Genomic DNA, 25,441 nt, shown 5'->3' with positions numbered 1-25,441 from the left:
CCAAAGAGGAACTGTTGAGTCATAGGTTTTTGTATTTTAAATGTAATAAATCTTAATGTTTGCTCTCCAGAGTGCTATACCAATCCATAACTCCCATTAACAATTTATGAGAATATTGTTTTCCTCCATAGCCTTTCCATATTTTGTATTATCAAGCTTTCTTTTTGCCAATCCGATGAAAAGTTATTTGTTTAAATTTTGATTTCCCTGGTTGCTGGCAAGATTTAGCAATCTCTTCCAGCAGCTCTGTTCTGCTGCTGTGATTTAAGTGGCCCTGTGTTGAGATGGCAGAGCCAAAAGACCAATGCATTATCTGAGTTTGCATAAAAGAAGTTGCCCCAAAGTGTTGCCTGGACGGGCAGAGAACTTTGAGTCAGAAAAGTAGATACTTGGATAGGTTAAGTCTGCCTGAGACATACAGCAGCTCTTATGTCATTGCCCTTCCCAGAAACCTGTAGTAGCTATTACCTATATGATTCAAAATCAAAATACTTTGCTTGACTTTCAAGATTATGTTCTACCTCTAGCCTCTTCTTAATACATCTCTTTCCCTTTATATGTGTACAGAGCCTTCAGAAGATATGTACTTTTTCATAATCTGTGTCTGTATTCAAGCTGCTAGCTAAGGAACCTTTCCACCTCCCAAATAGAACTTTGACACTGGTCTTCATGGGACATGTGAGCTCCAGCAGAGCTCAGAAGTTCAGGTATAGGAAATGGATAAAGTAACTGGAAAATAGAAAAGTTTGCCAGACCTATAGGCTGGAAGGATGATGAGGTAAGTGAATTGACATTGCTCATGAAAGGTAAGCTAATAAGTCCCTGCTGGGGGTAGGAAGAAAAGGAAAAGGGGTAGATAAGTTGAGAGAAAGCAGAGAAGCTTTAAGAAATCAAGGCTTCCTATTGGAGGAAAACTTTCTCCTTTCTGCCTCTTTTGTTATAAAGAAAAGGAACTATTAGGTGTTAGGAACTCAAAACTTAACTTAGTAGGAAAGAGCAACTGATTTATAGTCAGGCTGCCTGAATTTTAAATCCAGTTTCCCTGCTTCCTAGCTATGTGACTTTGGGCAAGCTGTATAACTTCTCTGGGCCTTGGTTTCCTAATGTGTAAATTGGTTATAATAATAGCATCTACCTTGTCTCGTTGTTTGATGATTAAATGAGATAATCTATGTAAAAAGTATGTAGAAGGATATAGTTGCTAGCTTACATATCTGGCACATGTAGTGAGCACTCAAACCTATTAGCTGTAGTTGCTATCATTATTCTCATCACATGAAGAGGTTGAGAGGATTCCTATTTGTCGATCTGTTTCCTTCATGAGGTAGAAAGGAGATGCCGTATACTTGTAAATCTCTGTCTACTCTTCACTGTTAGACTGCAGTCCTTGAAGGTAAGACCCATCTGTTTTCATCTTCTCTTTCATTTTTTTTTTTAATTTTTATTTTATTATGTTAGTCACCATACAATACATCATTAGTTTTTGATGTAGTGATCCACGATTCATTGTTTGCATATAACACCCAGTGCTCCATGCAGTACGTGCCCTCCTTAATACCCATCACCAGGCTAACCCATCACCCCACCCACCTCTCCTCTAAAACCCTCGGATTGTTTCTCAGAGTCCATAGTCTCATGGTTCATCTTTCCCTCCGATTTCTCCCCCTTCATTTTTCCCTTCTCCTAATGTCCTCCATGCTATTCCTTATGTTCCACGAATAAGTGAGATCTTTATGTTACCAGCAGAGTTCCTGGTAAAAAGCAGAGTATAGCAGAGAGTACTAGAATCAGATAGTTCTGGGTTTTAATTCTAACTCTGCTAATTAGTTGAGTGAGATCTATGGCTGACAGCTTAATTTTATTGCCTCAGTTCCTCATTAGTAGAGATAATAATGCTTGTCTTTTAGGGTCTACTGAGGATGAAGATTGCTTGTAGGTATTACCCACCCAATTTGCAGACTTGCTCTTCTGCCTTTGGTTCATTGTGTTACTTTGATGGATAACCTCTTTCTCTGTGGTCGTAACCTCTGTGGGAATCTTGGGAGTTGGATTATCTCCCACTCCTGACACCTCAACCAAACATCTGACCTTTTAAAACTATTTTCAGTCTTTATATTTTCATCTACTTCATTCCTAGACGAACGAATTCCTAGATCAATTCTGTCTAAACAATAGGGAAACTAAATAGGAGGAAGATCTTTGAGCTGAGACATATTCCCATCACTATTTATGTATTACTGTAACCGCTTACAAATACCTCATTGATTTTTCTGCCTTTTTAAAAATTTATTTATTTAAGAGAGAGAGAACATGGGGGTGAGGGGCACAAGGAGAGGGAGACAGAGTCTCAAGCAGGCTCTGAGCTGAGCACAGAGCCCGACACCAACCTCGATCTCACAACCCTGAGATCACGACCTGACCCAAAACCGAAAATTGGACACTTAACCAACTGCAGCACCCAGACACCCCTTTCTGTCTTTTTAAATACACATAATAGAGCTATAAAACAGTTTCTGAGCATAGCTTTAGCTTATCCCACAGGTTTTGATACGTGGCATTTTAATTTTTATTCTGAGTATTTTCTAATTTGCAGTGTGCCTTAATTGACCTTTGCACTGTTTAGGTTTGTTTAATAATTTCCTAGTATGTGATAATTTTCTAGTTATCTTTTTGTTACTTATTTCTACCTTGTTTGCTTTGTGATCATGGGATAGTCTCTGTATGTTTTCATTCTTTTGAAACTTGCTGACACCTGCATTATTGTAAGTTTTTAAAATTGTTTTTATGTGTACTCTATGTTCATGCACTTTAGGTCAGGTTTATTAACAATTTTTCCCATCTGCTCTATCGTTACTTTTTTTTTTTTAAGATTTTATTTATTTATTTGAGAGAGAGAGAGTGAGAGAGAGCACATGAGAGGGGGGAGGGTCAGAGGGAGAAGCAGACTCCCCGCCGAGCAGGGAGCCCGATGCGGGACTCGATCCAGGGACTCCAGGATCATGACCTGAGCCGAAGGCAGTCGCTTAACCAACTGAGCCACCCAGGCGCCCCGTTACATATTTTTTATTTGCTTATTCTGTCAATGGGAAATCTGTGGTATAATTTGACAGCTAATTGTGGATTCATCTAGTTCTTTTATTGTTGCCATTTTTTGCCTTATATATTTAGAGGGTGTATGCTTAGGTACATATTTATTTAGTGTTGAAACTTTTATTATTAAAAAATGTCCCCTAATGTCTCTAATGCTTTTCCCTCAAGGTTTGCTTCATCTGAAATACAACTACATAATCTTTCTTTTGGTTTGTGTTTGCATGCTATATATTTTTCCTTCCTTGTATTTAATGTTTTCACCTGTGTAAGCTTCATAGTTACACAGTTTTACTGTTCTTAAATCAGAGATTACAGCAATGTATGCTTCATCTATGAAGTCTGTTTCTACAGTTTCATGAGCATTGCAAAGAACTTAAAGTACTTTAATAACTTCATTTACTCTTCTCCAGACTTACATTCTGTTGTTTTGTTATGTATTTTAATTCTCTGTATGTGTTGGGACATTAATATTCCTGTTTCATGTAGTCAGTATTCATATAGATTTACCCACACATTTCGTATTTTCATTGGTTTTCCTTTTCTGCATCTAGAAGCCTCCATTTGGAATTGTTTTCTTTCTCTCAGTGGATTTATTTCCTTGATTGTAGATCTGCTAGAGAGTATTTGTCTTTGTTTTTGTTTTTCTGAAAGTCTTTTGTATTTTGCCTTTTTTTTTCGAGGACTCTTCTTGCTGGGTACAGAATTTTAGCTCTTGGAGATATCACTCCATTCTCTTCTACCTTTCAAATTTCTGTTGAGAGTTCAACCATCAGTTTAATTTTGCTCTTGTCCAAGTAATCTCTTTTTTTCCCTGACTACCTTTAAGACTTCTCTTTATCTTTTTTTCTTCTCTGCTAGTTTCATCCTAGTTTACATAGGTATGGTTTTGTTATTTATCTTGTTGGTCATTCTTAAAGCTGCTTGATTTGTGACTTTGTATTTTTTGTCAGTTTGGAAAAACACTCAGCCATTATCTTCTATGCCTTAGTCTCTTTTTTTCTATGACTCTGATTATTCAAATGTTACCTTTTCACTGTATCCCTGTGGTTCTTGTCCCTTCTCTCCCAGCTTCATTCTTTTTTACTTTGATGCTTCATTCTGGATATTTTTTCAGGCCAGTGTAGGCCAATCTTTACTAATTTTCTTCTTAGCTCTGTCAAATCTGTTGAGTCCATGTTTGACTTTCTAATTTCCTTAACTTTACTTTTCAATTCGAGAATTTTCATTTTATTTTTTGTTAATTATTCTTTGCTACAATTCTTAGTCTTTTCCTCTGTAGAGTTGACCCTTGAACAACACAGGGGTTAGGGCCACTGACCCCCTGAGCAGTCAGAAATCCATGTGTAACTTTTGAGTCCACAAAAACTTAAGTACTAATCTACTGTTGAATGGAAGCCTTACCAATAACATAGTCAATTAAGACATATTTTGTAAAATATAAAAAGAGATATATTTCATATATGTATTATTACAATAAAGTAAGCTAGAGAAAAGAAAACGTTACAAAAAAATCTAAGGAGAATATGTTTGGTGTATTGAAAAAGAATCCACATGTAACTGGACCCATGCATAAGTGGAGCCATACAGTTCAAACCTGTGTTTTTCAAGGTTCAGTTGTCTGTATCATGTATTGCTATATTGGAAAACACAGCCAGTGAGCTGTATGACCTGTGAGCTAAGAATGATTTTTACATTTTTTAAGGGTTATTAAAAAAAAAAGTCAAAAGTATCCACAGAGATTGTATGTCGCCTGCACAAGTGTCAAATATATGTTCTTTGGTCCTTTAAAAAAAATGTTTGCCTGCCCTTGCTATATATATTTTAAAAAGTCATTTTACAATCTGATTATCCTGTTATTTGAAAGTTCTTTGTTGTTTTTTAAAGTTTATTCTCTCAGTTTTCATCAATGCTATCTAGTCTTCTCATGTGCCTGGTTTTATTTGAGCAATGGGTGTTGTATATGCAAAATATTTTAAATAATTTGAGACCTAGTGTGATTTTTTTTTTTCCTATGGTAAAGGTTCCTGTTTGCTTCCAATAGTTGACTTGAAGCACTAGTAACCCTGTATAACCTTAATACAACATCAGGGGTTTAGGTGATTCTAAGATGGATATCAATTTCCTTTGAATCACATTCATTCCTAGAGTAAAATGTTCTTTCCAGACTCCCAATCCAAAGAATGGCCTTTTCATGCTAGGCCTTGGAATATAACTTTTGTCTCTTTAACCAGTGACTATTGAAGTGCTTCTGAGTCTCTTCATTTCCCTCTTTAAGAATCAGCAAAACCTCACAGGCCAGATTATGTGTGTGTCTTCCAGCTTTTCTGTTTATCTTAGTTATAGAATTTATCTGAGTTACCACTGGCAGAGGATTGTGTAATGTCATTTCTGTGTGTAGTTTGTTTGTTTTTAGAGAGGGAGAGAGAATCTTAAGCAGACTCCCTGCTGAGCATGGAGCCTGACGAAGGGCTAATTCTCATGACGCTGAAATCATGACCTGAGCTGAAATCGTGAGTCAGACACTTACCCGACTGAACCACCCAGGCGTCCCTCTGTGTGTAGTTTTTATAATTATAGTGACTACTCTTAAGATAATAGAATTCAGACTTGGCCATTTTTCCTTTAGGGTTTATTTAGTTTTTACTACTGTGTGCATCTTTCTCAAACATTTTCCTGCACTAAAGCAATGAGAACCTCTGTTTTAAAAAGTAAATACATTTCTCTTAATGTTCCTGCATAGCAGGTTGTAGAGATATTATTTGGAAAATATATCACCATGCCTCCTATATAAAACTTTCTCTCACTACTCTGGAGCACAGTCGTTTGTTTCTTACTTTAATTCTTAGAGCACTGATTTTGTGAGGTTTTTTTTTATTGTTATTCTGGTTTGTTTTTTGGTATGAAAGATATTATACAACCTGCATCCCTATAAAAGTGTGACCATACTAAAGATGATGTGATACTATCATTTCCTTCTTGTGTCTCTTGTATCCCTGCACCTAGCATAGACATTAATTAAATCATCATAATTACTAACAAATTTTTTAGTGGTTTACTAACTACTACAATGTCATGTGAAAAGAGGTCTACAAAATTTTTGAAATGTGGAATGCAGTCAACTGGTTTTTTTCCTAAGTCTTGCTACCAGATGCTGTACTTTAACACAAGATATTGCTCTTCTTTTTTTTTTTTCCATATCAATGACCATTTTGTGTTGGGGTGTGTGTGTGCGTGTGTGTGTGTGTGTAATGCATTCTGAACACTTGAAGGTAGCAGTAGCTGATAGTTTTATTTGGAGAAAAAGAGGGGCCAGGTGTTTCCTCTGAAATACCATTACTGATGGTAATGTCTTCTGAAATCTACACAGTGGGATTCCACTCTAGGCTTGACTAACAGTGTCAGAGTACTAATTTGGTTCTTATTTCCTAAGATTTTTCTTAAAAGTGGAAAATTTAGGTTAGAAATGAGATTGCACAGTAATATACATAAAACAAATACTTGTTACAGAAGTTACAACGTGTCAAGAACTTTTTTATTTTAAAAATTTTTTAAGTATTTTAATTCCAGTATAGTTAATATACAGTGTTATGTTTCAGGTGTACAATATAGTGATTCAGTAATTCTATACATTCCCCAACAACGCTCTTAAAGGTAATGTTTGATGTTTAGAATATCTTAAATTACTTTTTCTTCTTCAGCTTCCGGCCGATCTTACCAAGATGCACATCACAGACAACCCTCATCCACAGGTGACTCATGTGTCTTCTAGTCAGTCTGGTTGTAGCATCGCCAGTGACTCTGGGAGCAGCAGTTTATCTGATATCTATCAGGTAATATCGTAGGGGTTTGTGTGCTGTGCCTATGGCTTTGTTAGTCTGCCCGATTACCCATGCTTGTGCTTTAGGTGGTCATGTATCTTTTAATTTAAGGGTATGAAATTCAGGCAGAATGTCTTTGGGAAAATACACTTTATTTATTGTTTCAAATTTGCAAACTTAAGTGATCTTTTGAGAGTGATTAAATATGGCTCAAGAGTGTATGAATATAGTGTTCTTTTTAATGACTTTAATCCAGGGGAATTCATTATATATAATGCTTGCTTTGTTAAAAAAACAGTTCTTGAAACAACTTAAACTTACAAAAAGGTTGATTTTTATAATAATAGACTAAGTGTTCTATAAGTAGTCTTGAAGAAAATTAAGAGTTGTTTTTTCTTTTTTTAAGTTTTTATTTAAATTCTAGATAGTTATAGAGTTGCTTTTTATTGTAAGGGGTCTATTAAATTTTCTAAGTAAAAGGAAACCAGTAAAATTAATTTGAATAATGTATTTTATTTAGCATAATATATCCAAATATTATCATTTCAGCCATAATCACAGTTTAAAATCATGAGTTAACTTTTAAAAATTCTGGCTTCCGAAGACAGTATAAAAAATTACTTTAATATAAATTTAAAGCAAACATGTACATGTAAAAATTAATATCAAAGTTAATTTACTAGCTGATATTTTTTAAGATTTTATTTATTTGAGAGAGAAAGGCTTGCTCCAACTGCAGAAAGCCTACCTACCTTCCTAGGCTGCCAGTTGCTGGTGGAGTTCCAGGTGGAATGTTGAGGGGTTCTCTTGGGTTTGTTGTGGCTGGTGGTTCCATGGTAACTGGGCAGACTGAATCGTGGATCAGTGCCATGGAGGAGCTGAGATCCTCTTCGGAGCTTGGCTTTGAGCTGATCCTTGAGGTGGTAGAATTGCCCAATGACCTGAGTCCACAACCAACTTTCCAGAGCCACTTGGACTGCAGCATTCCTACTGCCTGCTTTGGCGACTCTGCAACAGACCAAGCAGGGCACGAGATGGAACGGCGAGGGTCCGCCAGCCCAGGCTGTGGCCCAGGCCCCAAAGTGCCAGGCAGAGGGATGTGAGGGTGCATGCACAGTATGAGGATGCGGGAGTCTCCCAAAGCCAGAATTCAGTATAACCTTACTATACATCTCCGTTCAGACCAGCCACAGTTCAAGTGACCAATAGTCACATATGGCGAATGGCTACTATATATTACTCATCTTGTGAAACGGAGTTACTGTTGCTCGAGGAAAACATTTTAGACTGTGGGTCTACTGAGTCTTCAGATATTTTAGGAGAATCAGCATTCCTCTCAAGGGAAGTTTGTAGGCAGAGACAAAATGGAAAAAAACCTCCATTTTTGGATTATGCATAGCTTTTCTCCACAAAGGTCATTGCTGCGGCCATCTACATCTCCCTGTTTAGCATTTTATAGTAGACAGTACAAGGAATTCTTCCTGCTTACCATTTTGTAGGAGACGGAACAAGTAATTTTTTAAAAGTACACTTAAAAAGTGCAGGGACTTTTAAAAGTGCAAAGCGTCTCCGAGTGTTGCATTCCAGGTATTCTGCCCCTCCCCAAAGGAATTGTCGTGTGGAAGAAAAAGGGTTCTTGCACACCTAAAAGTCAAAGTAGAGCTGTAGCTCCTCTGAATTCTTTGTTTTTCGTAGAGAAGATTGATCCTGGATTAATGAAGTTCAGGGATGTGGCTATAAATTTCTCGTAGGCTAAGTGGGAATGTCTAGACCTTGTTAGGAGAAATCATACAGCAGAGATGTGGTGTTGTTAAGCTCTAGGTACCTCATCTTGCTAGTATATCCATTTCTAAACCAGATGTTACCACCTTTTTGGAGCAAGGAACAGAGCCTTAGATGGTTGTAAGAGAAAGGACAAAAGGTTAGTGCACAGATTGAGATCAGGGTCACTTGGAAAGGCCAGTGCTTTACTCTGCACTAGAAGATGGGCTGTACACGGCAGGGTCCTGTAGCTTTGGCAAGATCTTGGAGGAGCTTCTGACGCATTGCATTTATATAAGATCTACAGGATGTCTACCTACTGGTTTGTCCACCTGAGGCTGAGGCTGGAGCACGCCTACTGGTAGTTGGAGGTCTGCTGCTGTAGAATTTTGGCTTTATATGTGGCTGCCCTGCTCCAACCTTCTGTATGTTTTCTTTCCTCACTAGCACTTTGTACAGCTCATTCTGCCTTTTAGAAGGGTCATTTTAACATTGGCTAAACTGTGGACAAGTAAGCTTGCCAGCTGTCCTGCATGTTACAGGACTGCCTCCGTTACAAAGTGAAGAAGGCAACATGTCATATCCCAGAAACCTGAAAGTTACCATTGGCTCTTCTCCCTTGAGCATAACTTCCAGTACCAAGTCATATTCATTCTTTTTCCTACATCATTAGTTGTGTTTGTGTTTATATGTTTGATGTTAACTGAAGTATAATTTACATAGAATAAATTCACCCTCAGTAGTAAAGCCTCCATGAAGACAGAACATTTCCGTCACCTCAGAAAGTACTCTGTGCCCCCTTGTAGTCAGTATCTTCTGATCCTCAGACCCTGGCAACCACTAATCTGTTTTCTGCCTTTACAGTTTTGCATTTTCCAGAAGGTCGCATAAATTGAGTCATGCAGTTTGGGTTTTTTTTTTTTTAGGAGGAGTATTTTGGGAGCCATATACTTTAAAACATGGTGCAATTAAACTTAAAAAGTAATCAGTAAAATAAAAGTAGGTTTTAATTAATTTAGGAGGACCAAATAGATAAAAGGAGCACAAATAATGAAATCAAGAACCAAAACGGGAATTCAGTAATTTAAAGGAGATAATTATAATATTAGAGTCACATATGCAAAAAGATAAGATAAAAATTCTTAAGAGTGGCCAAAGAAGGTAAAAATCTTCAAACCTGGGCTTCCGTTAAGCTTAGGTGAATAGCCAATGGATAGAAACAGTTTATGTTATAAAGGAACAGAGTTAGAAACAGAAGAAACCAGTATCTTAAATAAATACACTTACATACATAATTACATATATTTTATACATGTGTACATGGAATGTAAACATGAATTAAAGAGGACCAAATGATAATAATGTTTTCAATTAGTGGTAGGTTTGTGGGTAGTTTTTATTACGTTACCTAAGCTTTCCTTATTTTTTTCTCAGTGCACAGTAGTATTTCTATATTTAACATATTTTAAGGAGGATGTAAATAGAGTGGACTGTTAAAAATAAAAGTTGAATAAAATTGTGGGAAAAGATTAAAGTTAAAATTACTAGATTAAGGAATAAGAACAGAATAAAAATAAATGGATAAAATATATCCCCCCAAATGCAGAGTATCTAGGCTTACAATTAAAACACAGATAAAGGGGCGCCTGCATGGCTCGGTCAGTTAAGCGTCTGCCTTGGGCTCAGGTCATGTTCTCAGGGTCCTGGGATGGAGCCCTACGCCGGGCTCCCTGCTCAGTGGAGAGCCAGCTTCTCCCTCTCCCTCTGCAGCGCCCCCTGCTTGTACTCTCTCTCTGTCAAATAAATAAATGAAAAAATCTTAAAAAAAACAAAACAAAACAAAAAAACAGATAAGGTAAATAACACCAACCAAATTGTGTGTGTCTATCCAGTCAGATCCTCAGACTAAAACAAAGGCAAGAGGAATAGCAATACTGGAACTTGGTCTTTCTCTTGACCTCTGGCCTCCTTTGGAGTACTTAAGCTAAGAATACACCTGTTAGTTACAGGTGGACATTGGCCTGTGTATATATACCCTGGCCAGTGACAGTTGAGGTAGTTTGTCTGATCATCCAAATTTTGGCACTGCACAGATTTTAAAAGTGAACACCTAATCCAGGCATGGCTTCTAACAATATAAGTAAAGCCCTGTGAAATAATGCAATTATTTTTAATTTGGTGGTTTGAGGGGAAGAGAGAAGAGAGTCGAACAGCAGTTCTTAACAAGAAAACTGTTGACACCATTTTATATGGCCAAATGTGTGGCTGTGCTCCTATGCATTTCCTTCTTGAGAGTTTTCATGTTTAAAAATAAAAGTCCTTGGCTCTCAAGGAAACTTCAAAAAAAAAAAAAGCATTTACCACAGTCTGGGTAAAATGCAAGTAATCTTTTGGTATGAATATGTTTCTAATCAGATTAGCTTAAAATTTAGCTAAATTTATGCATTAAGATGTTAGATTGTTCTTGGACCAAATATTTTATGTATCCTCAAAGAGTACACGAGATAAATAAGGAGTGCTTCTTTCTGACTACTTTTTCTATTTATTTCAGTCTGTTTATACCAGCAAGAGCTGGAATATTGTGAAATAAAGCATTTGTCTTTTCATTAACTTTGTTTTTTAGAAACCTGAGGCATACATTCATCCCCCATCCATCTTTTTTAGTTTCTGTGTGGGAAGTAAAACACGGTGCTAAAAATCCCAATGCTTCAGTTACTATCTCTATGGCAGCATGAGTCCTTAATTCATAACTCTACCGTCAGTCTCTCTAAAACCGGTGCCACATTTCCACTAGGATGTTCATTTGACACCTCAGCTAGCTTTGCAATACCATACTTTAATATGCCATACTTCTACTTTAATATTTCTGTCAAAAGTATATCTGTGTGCTAGTCAAAAATCTCATTAATCTTTGACTACCCCCATTTTCACGTGGCGCTGGATTTCACGACCCTTAGATGATGACCTGAGCCTAAATCAAGAGTCAGTCGCTTGATGGTCTGAGCCACCCAGGTGCCCCTACTCCCATTTTTTAAACTCCACATGAGATAAATTACAAGAATCGTGTGACTTGACTCATATATTTAAAGTTTCAGAGTTTCACCGTTATCTAACTTGTACACTTCATTTCATTTCTTATTTGTAGTCACATTCTAAGCCTTCCACTTCTAACCACAATCTGCAGATCTGGCTTTCTGTTCCACTGTACCCCACTTGAACATTCTGGATTCTGGTCCATGACAAAATACATGTTTTATTCCCTGAACATGTTTGCTTCGTCCTAGCCCTGTGTTTTAGTTATGCTCTTCTATCTGCAGTTTCACCTTGATGACATTTTCGTATCGTCTCTCACGTCTTGGAAACCCACAGCAGTTTTTCTGTGGATCACGAGTGGAAAATTTGTGCAGGCAGGGTGTTTCTTGTGTATTCCATGCTGAGTTAGCGCACTGTTGGCACTTAGGAAGTAATCTAGAATTTTTTTTTTTTTTAGTTGAGTTACATTTGAAAGTAGAAACCAATATTGTTCTTAGTAATTAAAGCTTGATTATATCCAGGGCAAAGGAGGCTTTACTTGAACTGCGTGACCTATTGTAGAGAATATGGAATGGGCTATTCTGGACAGCATTACTGTGAAGGATTAATTTTACAGCATTCTTGCTCTGGCCAAAGAGATAAAGAGGAAACCTAAGGCCTAAGTGGTACATGTAAAAGGTTGAATGAAGTACTCAAAATGGGAATGCAAAAAAGAGAAGCACTGAAAGTTTAAGGTTAATATTAGGCTTAATATTTTCTCTAAACTTGAAAATGTGGTTTTTGTAAGTTTGTATAACTTTTCATTCCGACCTGTAGTTCCCCTCATTCTTTATCTAGGTGCAAACAGGAAAAGGATATCCTCTGGTGGTTTATTTGGGGAAGGCAAAGTCATCAGAAAAATCATCTCAGACTGTCTGCCTCACCAAATTATATTTACACATAAACACAGACGTACATTATACTGCAGGAAAAGAAAAACACAAGTTTAATGAACTTGCCTTATTAGCTGTTTCACCAAAATCCCTCCCCCCCCCTCACCCTGAACTTAATTTATTATAATCTTCTTGAGGGTCTACTGTAATCCAAGTGCTAGGATAAAGTAGTTGAAAGACCAGGGCTGATCTTCTCTATACCCTGTCTTTACAAATGTGACATATATGTTGATCTACATTTTTTTTTGTAACAACCGTTGATGTTATCTTATTAGTCTCTCAGACTCTCTTAAATTTTCTTTATGGCCTTATTCTTTCCTTGCTTCAGTTTGGGGTAGTTTTTATTGCCCTTCTTCAAGTTTACTCTTACAGTTTACATTTCTTTACTTAGATTTCCCATTTTCACTCTGCTTATGTTTCTGTCATTCCTGGGTCTCTTTATACTGATTGATTTTTCTCCTGGTTATGTATCACATTTCCCTCCTTCATCTAGTAAGTTTTTATTGTATGCTGGACATTGCGAATACTACATTTTTTAAAAATTCCCATCTAGTTATTAGAGAATTAAACTCTGCCAACAAACTGCATCCTCAGAAATACCATGCAATGACTTCTAGTCCTGATGGTCATCATATCTACCTTCACCTTAAAAGACCTGACTTGGCTTTGCTCAGTCAAGAAATTAGACCTTGGATTCTACATAGCTCGTTTTATTTACTTATTTTTAAATTACAAAATCCTTTTTAATTGCCTAGCATGTTTTTGGCTGCTCTTTCTTTACTATTTTTAATTCTTATTTTGCCACCTTATCCTTCTTATATACTTTTAACATTTTAATAGTTTAATGTGATATTATTCATCCTTTTTATTGTACTTTGACAAAAGTACAGTTAAAGAAGACATTTGTAAGGATAGATTACATTCTTTCCTTTGCAGATGTCCTTAAAAGATCTCTTAAAACAGTTCCTTTCATACCCTTCTCACAATTCCTACCTATGATTTCCATTCTCCCTAAAGAACTTTCCTCTTGTCTTCACTTCTCACACAGATGACAGTAAACCTTGCCTGTTGTCCACATAACTGAGTTGAATCTTCCTTTTTTTTTTTTTTTTAAAGATTTTATTTATTTATTTGACAGAGAGAGACATAGCGAGAGCAGGAACACAAGCAGGGGGAGTGGGAGAGGGAGAAGTAGGCTTCCCGCAGAGCAGGGAGCCCAATGTGGGGCTCGATCCCAGGACCCTGGGATCATGACCTGAGCCGAAGGCAGACGCTTAACGACTGAGCCACCCAGGCGCCCTGAATCTTCCTTATTTTTGCTATGAACCATCTTTTTACCAGATATAATCTAAAAGGTTTGGAGACTATGTTGAAATAGCCTGGGTCATGGGATGAAAACCTGAAATCGTGAAGACAGTGGTTTAAGAACCCAAATTGATAAAGTAGATTATCCTTAAATTTGGATAAAGTGTAAAAAGGCTACTTTGGGGTGAGCTTTTATATTCTGAAAAATTAAGTAACTGTCAAGAATATTGCTTTAGTGTTTTTAACACTGGTTTCTTGGATTGAAATCCGTGTGTGTAAATAAATGAGGTTTTTGAAAGTCATTTTAGCATGTATACATTTAAATTAAAACTATTTTTTTTAAAGCAATAATAACCTGCTAGCAAGTTTGTGGTTCCAAGGATATATATTAAGAAGTGATTCCACTTAAACTCTAAAGTTCTGTAGCAAGAAAGTAGAAGCAGTTTTGGCCTCAAGGAACCTGGTTGTTTGCCAGGTGTGTGCCCCTGTCTTGTCTGTCTAGTCCTCTGGCACCTTGTAGCTTGCTTCAGTATGTCCCAATTATTTATTATTTCATTATTTTCTATGATGATTTTTAAATTGACTATGACATTTAAATTTACAGTTATTAAGAAATCTGCTATTTCCTTTATAAATATCTGAGACCAATATATTTCCAAAGTTGAGGTTGTAAGTGTAAGCTTATTTTAAACATTGGTTGTGATAATCTCAGCTCTTCTTCCTAATACAATCATGGTTGCCTACTTTACTGGACTCTAATCTTTGTGGTGAAAGACTATCTTATTTGCAACACCCAGCACAGACTAACAGATACTCATAAAACAATTGTTGGTAAACTGTCTCTTTCCTGCACTTCATGTTTTAGGAACTGTTATACTTCTAAGAAATACACATGTTATTTGGAAAACAGGTTACTAATCCAGGTGTTTACATCTCTTGACCATTTTATAAACTTACTGGCTCAGATTTATCATCTGGATATCACCATGAGCCTGTCTTTTCGGGCAGAGAGAAGCCTTTTATAAATAAGTATTGTTTTGCTTTTGATATAACACAGTATTGCCTGATTCTTTATAGTGTTAGGGAGGAGTAGTTTTGATTAATTTGGGCTGTGACATACAATTTTTATAACATAATCGATCAAGATTTCTTTCTGTAGGCTACGGAAAGTGAGGTAGGAGATGTAGATTTAACACGTCTCCCAGAAGGACCCGTTGATTCTGAAGATGAAGAAGAGGAAGATGAAGAGATTGATCGAACAGATCCACTACAGGGGCGAGATCTTGTTCGAGAATGTCTCGAGAAAGAACCTGCAGACAAAACTGATGATGACATTGGTAAGAAATACATCTGTTCACAATAAGAATTTTATAGTTTTATTTATATATAGTTAACTTCTTGCTGCATAACAAAATACCTGAAGCTTAGCAGCTTAAAATAACATGTTTATTTTCTCATAGGTTTCGTGGGTCAGGAATCCCTGAGCAGCATAGCTGAGTGGTTCTGGCTCAGTTTCTCATGAAGTTGTAGTCAGGATGTCAGGGGTTACAGTTAACTGAGGCTTCACTGGGCTGAGCTAGAGGATATACTTACAGTGTGGCTACTCACATGGCTTTTAGTACAAGACCTCAGTTCCTGCTGTGTGGGCCTCTCCATGGGCTCTTAAATATTCTCACAGTGTAGCAGTTGGTTTCTCCCAAGTCAGGTAATCCAAGGGAGAGTAAGGCAGATGCCACATTGTCTTTTATGATTTTGCCTCAGGAATGTCACACAGAGTAACCGTAATACAACATGGGAGGGCACTGCATAAGATCATGAATAATCAGAGCTTTGGAGCCATCTTGGAGGCTGGCTGCCCCAATTTGAGAGTTTGTTTGGAAGATACAGCAGGGGAGTATAGCTAGTGGTATACCACTGACCAAATAACAGCCATCCTTTATCAGGGAGGTTCATCCTCTTGAACTGAGCGCACAACTTGCAGAGGGCTGCACATGGAACAGTCAGGGAGGAAGGGGACACCTGCCTAGCCAGGCAGATCATCTCAGTCAATGCTGGTGGTTACTGGGGTGATAGATGTCACAAGCAGATAGCCCTCATATTCTGGCTGCTCCCGATTATAAAACAAAAGCTTGACTGCATTAAAGTAATTTCCCTCTTCATGACCATAAGGTATTTAAGATATAGTACAACAGTGTCTGATGTCTAGCTTTTTAAAAAATTTTCACATGTTATCAGAAGTCATCTTTTTACTTGTCTAGCTTGAAAAAAAAATGTATATAATTTTTGGATAAAAGTTTATGAATTTTCCTTTTATTTCTTACAGAACTAATCACTTTGGGAGGTTGAACTGCTAAAGATGCTAATGTTTTCTTTAAGAACAAAGATTACTTAGTGTCATTATATATTGTTAGGATTCAATTAAGATTTTATCCTAGACTTCCCTTTTATAATAGCCATATTGCTGTCATTCAAATCAGAAGATGCTACTACTAAAAATCATAATCTGTGTGAGTAAAGATCAGTACATTTGAACATTCCTTGCCATTCTAATGACATAATATTGTTAATTAACTTGCAGTTTAGACTCATGTTATGAATAGTACCTGGACAGAAACTGAAAGTGCATTTTTAATGATAAAGAATTGTATACGGTGCTCTTTTCACAGTTTTTTAAGAATTGAAATATAATTATCTCCCAATTATGTCGGTAAATAGCACCTTATAGTTAATTCTTTTTCATCCCTTAGCTGACTGCTTGTATATGTGTTTTTCCCTTATATTTATCTTAATACTCATGTATCTGTACCAGTAATGTTGCCCTGAAGCAGGCACTCATAAACATTTGTTGGTTATAAAGAGAGTTACCTTGCAGTTGCTTCAACAGTTTGGAACTAGAACTCAAATTTGTTATCCTTCGTTGCTTAATTGTTGACATTTATTAATAACTTTTTTTTTTATTCTATCCCGATAAGAACTAGAAAAAAGACTTTTTTGCTAATCTGTTAGATGGAAAGACATCACTAACTTAACTACCATGGAGTGACATATCAGGGTAGGAGATGGGTTTCTGGTTCTCTCTGGAGGTTGTGAATTCTGGCTATCTTCCAATATGCCTATTTTTTGGTGTGATTCTGAAATATCTGTTAAATCATTGTTTTGTTTTGTTTTTTTAACCAACAGTCATCTCATACCTTGGTTGCTCAATGTTAACAGATAAATTCATAAGTTGATTAGAAAATTGGGTATTCAATTTTAGATTTTACTGGATCTTTAAAGTATAGTCTTGATGGTGTCTATACCAAAATTTCTTTTTCTTTTCTTTTCTTTTTTTTTTTTAACTAGAACAATTACTGGAGTTTATGCACCAGCTCCCTGCTTTTGCAAACATGACCATGTCTGTAAGGAGAGAACTCTGCTCAGTGATGATTTTTGAAGTGGTAGAGCAGGCTGGAGCTATTATTCTTGAAGATGGGCAAGAGGTAGGCTAGCAAATGTTGCATATTATTTAGTGTGGGAGCAAATTTTTAGAATGATTTAATTTCTATAAACTTATGTAAATCTTGACCTTTGAAATTTATATGATGTTTTACATGAATGCTGAGTTTGGGTTTGTTGTAATTTCTAAAAATAACAAGTTTTTATTTTTGTTTTGGCTTTACGTTGTCTTAATTTTTATTTCCCAGCAGTGAACCTAGGATAGAATAGATATTCAATAAATAACATTCATTGAACTAAATTTGTTTTTACTTCTCAAGTTGTAATACTTAAAAAAATTCTTAATCATTCTATTTGTATATTTATGTCATTATTTAAAATATTTACTCACTCTCCTTATCCATTTTCTGTGTTATACATTAAAAAAAAAAAGTAAAACATATTGATATCTATGCCTCCTGGTGAAATGCTGTCAGTTGAGGCATTTATGTGGTGGCAGTTCTCTGTTTAGAAATGTTTGGCTGGTAACCTTGGGTAGGTGAGGGGAGGATGCAGAGGAATTACTGCTGTTAGGAATTACTTCAGTTTTTCTTATCAAACTGATAAAAATGCTGATATATCAGTCAATGAAAATTGTCATACACTGCTAGCTGGAATATAAACAGCATTTCTGGAAAGTCTTTTAGAAATTTTTAACATGGGCCTTGAAGAATTAACAGTCTCTATCCTATTTCACTCATTATGAGTGTCTTTGTTCAGTACATAATATAAAACTCAGAGTTAATGCCAAAAGATGTTCATTGCAGCATATTTATATTTATTGGAAATGACTAAAATGTAATTCAGTAATCAGTTGTTAATTATTTTATGCCTACAAATGTAATATGTAGGTATTCAAGTATTTTAAAATTTGATGGAATCTCTCTGAAAGCAGGGGCCTTATCTCTAGCTTTATTTACATGTTTTTTCCCCGTATCCTAAACATCTGGCAGGATATACTCAAGAAAAGAAGTTTCTCCCTCTTTTGCTGTGTCTCTGTCAAATAAGTAAAATCTTTAAAAAAAAAGGGGGGGGGGCAAAGATACAAATGTAGGGATCTGAAGGGGTACGTGCACCCCGATGTTTATAGCAGCAGTGTCCACAATAGCCAAACTGTGGAAAGAGCCAAGATGTCCATCAACAGATGAATGGATAAAGAAGATGTGGTATATATATATACAATGGAACATTATGCAGCCATCAAAAGGAATGAGATCTTGCCATTTGCAACGGACCTGGAGGGTATTATGCTGAGCGAAATAAGTCAAAAAGAGAAAGACATATATCATATGACCTCACTGATATGAGGAATTCTTAATCTCAGGAAACAAACTGAGGGTTGCTGGAGTGGGGGGTGGGGTGGGAGGGATGGGGTGACTGGGTGATAGACACTGGGGAGGGTATGTGCTCTGGTAAGCGCTGTGAATTGTGCAAGACTGTTGAATCTCAGATCTGTACCTCTGAAACAAATAATGCAATATATGTTAAGAAAAAAAAAAAAGAAGATAGCAGGAGGGGAAGAATGAAGGGGGGGAAATCGGAGGGGGAGACAAACCATGAGAGACAATGGACTCTGAAAAACAAACTGAGGGTTCTAGAGGGGAGAGGAGTGGAAGGATGGGTTAGCCTGGTGATGGATATTAAAGAGGGCACGTTCTGCATGGAGCACTGGTTGTTATGCACAAACAATGAATCATGGAACACTCCATCAAAAACTAATGATGTAATGTATGGTGATTAACATAACAATAAAAATTTAAATAAATAAATAAAATCTTTAAAAAATAATATTGAAAGATTAATAAATAATAAAAATAAATAAAAATACTCCCAAAAAAAGCGGGGGCCGCCTGGGTGGCTCAGTCGTTAAGCGTCTGCCTTCGGCTCAGGTCCTGATCCCAGGGTCCTGGGATCGAGCCCCTCATTGGGCTCCCTGCTCAGTGGGAAGCCTGCTTCTCCCTCTCCCACTCCCCCTGCTTGTGTTCCCTCTCTCACTGTGTCTCGCTCTGTCAAATAAATCAGTACAATCTTCAAAAAAAAAAAAAAGTTTCATGAACAAATGAATTATAGTATTAAATTTTCTTAAAAGGCAAGACAGTCTAATAACTATTTCAACAGTATAAAGTAATATAAACAGAGAAACTAAACTTCTAACAACATCTATGTAAAATGGAATTTTGGAGAACTTTTCCACAAATTTTTGTATTCTCTTAATTTTCCACAGTTCTGTCAGCAAAAATTTGCTGTGTGCCTACTTTGTGCCTGGTACTGTTCTAGACACAGGGAGTGTAGCGGTGGAAAAACTAGACACAGCCCTTGTTCTCAAGTAAATTGTTATCCACAAATTGCACAGTGAGTGAATTTCATATTTGAAATAACCCAAAGACACGCTTTTGAAAAAAAATTTTTTGCTACTGATTCTCCTTCAGAACTGATACTCCAGGTTTCCCTTGAATCACCTTTAAACTGTTGAAAGTGTAGGCTGATAAGAGGTATACTAAAGGAGAATAAGTCGTCTTTCACTGATACATATCAAGTTAACTTCTAGGAGCATCATATGTTGCTATATAAATGAAGGCAATATTTTCTTAACATTAAGAGAAATTTTCAGTATTTTGTCAACTATGCCTTAAAATTCAGGGTTTTAGTTGTCTTTCTGAATTAATTGCTGGCTATCTTTTTTTTTTTTTTTTTCTTTTGAGTGCTGGCCATGCCCTAGGCACTGTTCTAAGCACTCAGTGTGTATGTAGCTTAGTATGTATAAACTCGTTTCATTAAGACAAAGGTCCTACGATAGGTACTCTTGTTAAGCCCACTTAGAAATCAAGAAACAGGGGCACGGAGAGGTTAAATAACTTGCCCAGAGTCACTCACCCTGTTAGTGGCAGGGTTTGAATACAGATTTCAGGAGCTTGTGGTTTTAACCATTACATCATTTTTCTCCGAGTATTTGGTCAATTATGAAGGTCCCCCTGATGTCATTTGGTGACTAAAAGAAGAAAGAGTAAAATAAGCTTTATTAGTTTGCATAAACAGGCATAGGTTGTTTTCTGACAGTATAAAGTAATATAACCAGATCTTTTTCTTTTTAAAAATATACAAGTTCTATGTGTTGATTATTTTTCAAAGTTAACGTATAAACTATCTTTTTAAAAAGATTCTTAAAACCTTTTTTTTTCTCTGTAGCTTGACTCATGGTATGTTATTTTAAACGGCACTGTAGAAATCACTCATCCAGATGGAAAAGTTGAAAATCTCTTTATGGGAAATAGTTTTGGAATTACTCCCACTCTGGATAAGCAATACATGCATGGAGTTGTTAGGACTAAAGTAGATGATTGTCAGGTAAGTTTCTCTCTTTGCTCTTGTATTCTCATTTGTTGATTTAAAATGGCCGAGACTGTTTTTTCTTCCTCAAAATAAAATAGCTTGATTTGAGAATTGGGAGTTTTCAGAAGCTCACAGTTAATAAAAGGAAACTAGATTTTGTGTCTGACTCAGACATTTGTGGAATTGAACAAAGTATAAATTTTTAGAAGAGATGATACGAAATGTTGGTTTGTTAAATCTCTGTTGGGTAATAGCCAGCCAGTTTAGTCCTTTTTTTTTTTTAAATAAAGGAAAGAAATAGGAACTTCTGAGTTGTTTCTAACTTACTCCTGCTTCATGTTTTCTTTGCCTAGCGTCAGTTTTGAGAGAAGTAGATGTTCACTTCTCCTTTTAGAGCAGAATTCAAAAGGATTTAACCTCTTTGGTCTCTTTGTATGTGAATTATTTATTTTACCTTGATTTTTGTTAAGGGTTAAAGGGATTGAATAAAAGAGAACTGATGCCACTTGATTTCTTACCTTTGTGCTCTGCCTTGGTGCATAGTGATACATTTATGTACTACAGGTTCATTAACTGTCCCCATGTTATTCTTGGACAGTTTGTCTGCATAGCCCAGCAGGATTATTGGAGAATTTTAAATCATGTGGAGAAAAATACCCATAAAGTTGAGGAAGAGGGAGAAATTGTTATGGTGCATGAGCACCGTGAACTAGATCGGAGTGGAACCAGGAAAGGACACATTGTAATCAAGGTGGGTGTTTTTATTTATTATTCTAGTCACTGATAGAATAAAGCTTTCTTGTTTATAAGGCTTTGAGCCACTTTTTGTGCAGTGCAAGATAATTCACTAACTTTAGAATGTGTTGGTTTTGCTTTTTTCTGCGTTGGGTTTTACACACTTTAATAAGCGTGACATTGCCATTTAATATCAGTATGGGTAGGATATTATTTTAGAATACACTGGTCAAAGTTTTCCTTTCCAAATGCATTTTATGATCCATTGACAATGGGAGTTAATTTCGTCAAACACAGCAGTAAGCCAGAGAAAGAAATACCATATGATTTCACTCCTATGTGAATTTAAGGAAGAAACTAATGGACGTTAGGGGGTGGGAAGGCAAACCAAGAAACAGACTCTTAACTGTAGAGAACAAACTGAGGGTTGCTGCATGGGGAAGTCGTTGGAGAGATGGGTTAAATGGGTGAAGGGTATTAAGGAGGGCACTTGTTGCAATGAGCACTGGGTGTTGTATGTAAGTGATGAATCACTGAATTGTACACCTGAAACTAATATTACACTGTATGTTAACTGGAATTTAAATAAAAACTTTTGGAACTTAAAAAAAAAAACCAGCAGTATTTAGAAACAAAACAGAAAATGAAAGGACTAGGGGTGCCTAGGTGGCTCACTTGTTAAGCGTCTGCCTTTGGCTCGGGTCATGATCCCAGGAGCCCCACATCGGGCTCCGTGCTGTGTGGGAAGCTTGCTTCTCCCTTTCCCACTCCCCCTGCCTGTGTTCCCTCTCCCTCTTTGTCTCTCTCTATCAAATAAATAAATTAAAATCTTTAAAAAAAAAATTAAAGGACTAATCACAAAAGTATGAAAGCGGTAGATGAAGATGCAGAGTGCTTACTGGGTATTTATGGCATTGAAATAGGCATTATCTTCTCTGAACCTCAGTTTTCTTATCTGAAAATGATATGACAGGGCTTTATTAGGACTAAATGAGTAAACCAAAAGCCTTAGTACATTGTAGAGTCTGAATATTAAACCCCATACTGTTTTCTGTAGCTCCCTCTCCCCTACCCCCTCCACTTGCCCCCTTGTCTCCCTCCTCCCCCTCTCCCAATACCCTGTCTCTTGGAAGATCTCTAGATTGTAAAATAGAGAAATTATAGTTGAAGTAGAGGAAATAAAAACGTATAACCATTTCTCTTTTCAACCTAGTCTTGGTTGCAAAATAAATAAATGTGTTATTATTCATTACAAATGCATGAACTTATTAAATAATGTGAAGGACTGATGTCAGATCCATTTTTCCTCAGGAGTCAGGCTATTCTGCAACACTTTTTCTTTTCCTAAACTGATAAATATAAGCTTTATATGTAGAAAAGATGAACATACGGGTGGATTGCCATAGACTACCTTTTTATGGGGGTTCATGTTTTTTTAATTCTTTAAATAATTACAACCTTAGATAATAGTTGCAAGAACAGTATTGCGCTCCCTCACTCAGAATCCCCAACTGCTCGTTAGCATTTCACTGCACTTTCTCCATTGTCAGCAATCTTTCTCTGAGTCATTTGAGAACAGTCTTCAAGCCTGATGCATCACTCCTAAATATTCCATTGTGTATTTCCTAAAAACAACACTCTCCAACACCATGGAACCCTTCAAGTTGGGAAATAAAAATTGATACAGTACAACCATTCAGCCCACAGACCCTATTTAGATTTTCACCGACTATCCCAGCAATGGCTTTGTCCTTTCTCATCCAGCATCTCACCTAGAAACAGTTCATATTCTCAGCAGTTATAAAGAATACACACCTTTTATTCTGTAGTGTCATCCTCAGTGTGGATCTTTCCAATGTTTCCTCATGAGCAGACACAAGTCATGCTTTTCTAGCAGGAATTCCACAGAAATGATATCTTATTCTTCTCAGTGCATCATATCAGGGAGCATGTAATGTCAACCTGTCCCACCATTGGTGAAATCTACCTCAGTCATCTGGTCATGTTGATGTCTGTCATATTTGTTCATTATCAAGTCACCATTATACCCTTTGTAATTGTTCAGTGTTTGGAGGAGAGATATTTTGACATAGTGTCAGTAAATCCTGCTAACTTCTGTCCTCCAGTCTTCCATTGACTTCTGCCTGAAATGGTGATTTTCTCCCCCCGCCCTTTTTTTTTTTTTTTTTTTTTTTACATTTATTATCTTTTTCTCTAAGGATGAATATTATCTTTTCCCCCATCACTCAGTTATTCTGGCATGGATTTGTGTGTTGTACTCTCTCACCATCATTGTTGTTCCAGTGGTCAGGTTGTCCCAGATTTGGCCAATGGGACTTTCATAAGGCTGACTCCTATATCCTTTTGACATGTCCCCATCATTTTTTTAGAGCTTTCCTATTATCTGGCAAAACAAGGTGTTCAGGCTCATCTTGTGCTTTTCCTGTTCCAGCTTTGGAATCAGCCATTTCTCCAGAGAGCCCTAGATCCTACTCGTGGAGAATAGCATTTAAAAACTAAGATCTTTGGGGAGCGTGGCTGGCTGAGTTGGTGGAACATGCGACTCTTGATCTTAGGGTTGTGGGTTTGAGCCTCAATTGGGTGGAGAGATTACATAAAAATAAAATCTTTTAGGGACCCCTGGGGGGCTCAGTTGGTTAAGCGTCTGCTTTCGGCTCAGGTCATGATCCCAGGATCCCGGGATCGAGCCCTGAGTCGGGCTCCCTGCTCAGTGGGCAGTCTGCTTCTCCCCCTCCCGTTGCCCCCTCCCACTGTGTCTGTCTGTCTTTCTGTCTCTCTTTCTCTCATGCGCTCTTGCTCACTCTCTCAAATAAATGAATAAAATCTTTAAAAAAAAAAAAACCAACAACAACCACCCAAGATCTTGGCACTTAGTCTTTCATTCCTACTTAGGTGTCATTGCTTTTAGTATATGTGCTGCCGAAGCGAGCACGGTGTCATTGCTTTCAGAACCTCTGATCAGACACAGCAAGGAAAGATGTGTATTTACTATATAGTATATTTGTATTAAATGTATATTTACAGTAAATGCATATGCATATATAACTTTGTATATGTCTCCATCTGTTTATAATAATCATGAGTTCGTACGAGCATACCGAGTTGCAGTGCTGTGCCACAGTTTTTCCTGGCCTTTCTCTTTTCATATTTGTAAATGCCTTCTCCTGCAGTGGCTCTTGTTATGCTCTGTGTATTCACTTACTTGCTCATTGTAACCAGTCTCTGTCATGCTAGTGTCACCATTTCAGTCATCTTCCTTGCCTGCCAACTCTGCTCACCCTGTCTCCCAGAATCCCACCTTGTTGGATACTAGTGAGCCCTTTGGTGACATGCTTCTGCATGACTATGGGGCTCACCTTTAAATATAGTTTTGAAAATATGGCTTAGTGTCTACAGGTATCCTGCCCCAGTGATTTAGCTAGTCAGAATAATAAACTTTCTTTAACATGTTGATCAGTTCCTCCCCCAACTTAATTATACGTAAATCTAAGAACCAGGTTTAAATACCTCAACTCAAGATTGGCCTTTGAAAGTTAAGCCCAATTTGGTACTCTTTGACTTAGATTGTTTTGGAGGGTGGAAGAAGAATAGGAATGACCTGTGGTTGCCTTATCCCTTAAATATGTTATATGAAAAACCTTACTTTGACTTCCTTCTAGAGAAATGATTTATATACCTTTTTTAAAGTAAATTCTTAGATAACATTGTTAGTATTGATGTATGTTTACCATACAGTTATTCTCACCAGTGAAGTTGTTTGGGTGAATTGAAATTTGAGGTTATGTACAACAGTTGGTTTTTATATTTGGTTTAACATCTGGTTTATCTTTACATTTGTTCTGTGTACACACTTTTGAAAAGGCTGCAAAGGTAATAAATTTTAACATTGATTCAGAAGCTTAAAGCAGAGCTGTAGATAAATGTTGTTTACATTCCTTTTTA

The 25,441-nt window shown here is 36.8% G+C and overlaps 1 protein-coding gene across 7 annotated transcripts in view; it reads left to right on the top strand.

Moving 5' to 3' along the window:
• RAPGEF6 (Rap guanine nucleotide exchange factor 6) overlaps positions 1–25,441 on the top strand; it is a 202,570-nt gene that overhangs the window by 97,210 nt on the left and 79,919 nt on the right. For 6 of the 7 annotated variants that reach the window (XM_035014063.1, XM_035014064.1, XM_035014061.1 and 3 more), the window contains 5 exons: positions 6,789–6,920; positions 15,099–15,276; positions 17,282–17,418; positions 20,600–20,758; positions 21,342–21,494. In XM_035014063.1, the coding sequence (XP_034869954.1) occupies positions 6,789–6,920; positions 15,099–15,276; positions 17,282–17,418; positions 20,600–20,758; positions 21,342–21,494 (759 nt within the window). Of the gene's footprint in view, positions 1–3,043; positions 5,601–6,788; positions 6,921–15,098; positions 15,277–17,281; positions 17,419–20,599; positions 20,759–21,341; positions 21,495–25,441 lie in introns of those variants that run through there. The other variant, XM_035014065.1, reaches the window with a different exon arrangement.

Source organism: Mirounga leonina, unplaced genomic scaffold, assembly GCF_011800145.1.
Source record: "Mirounga leonina isolate KUSES-001 unplaced genomic scaffold, KU_Mleo_1.0 Mir_168, whole genome shotgun sequence".
NCBI classification, from domain to species: Eukaryota; Metazoa; Chordata; class Mammalia; order Carnivora; family Phocidae; genus Mirounga; species Mirounga leonina.
The sequence above is the reverse complement of the archived record's forward strand: the minus strand, read 5'-3'. Positions and strand labels throughout refer to the sequence as shown.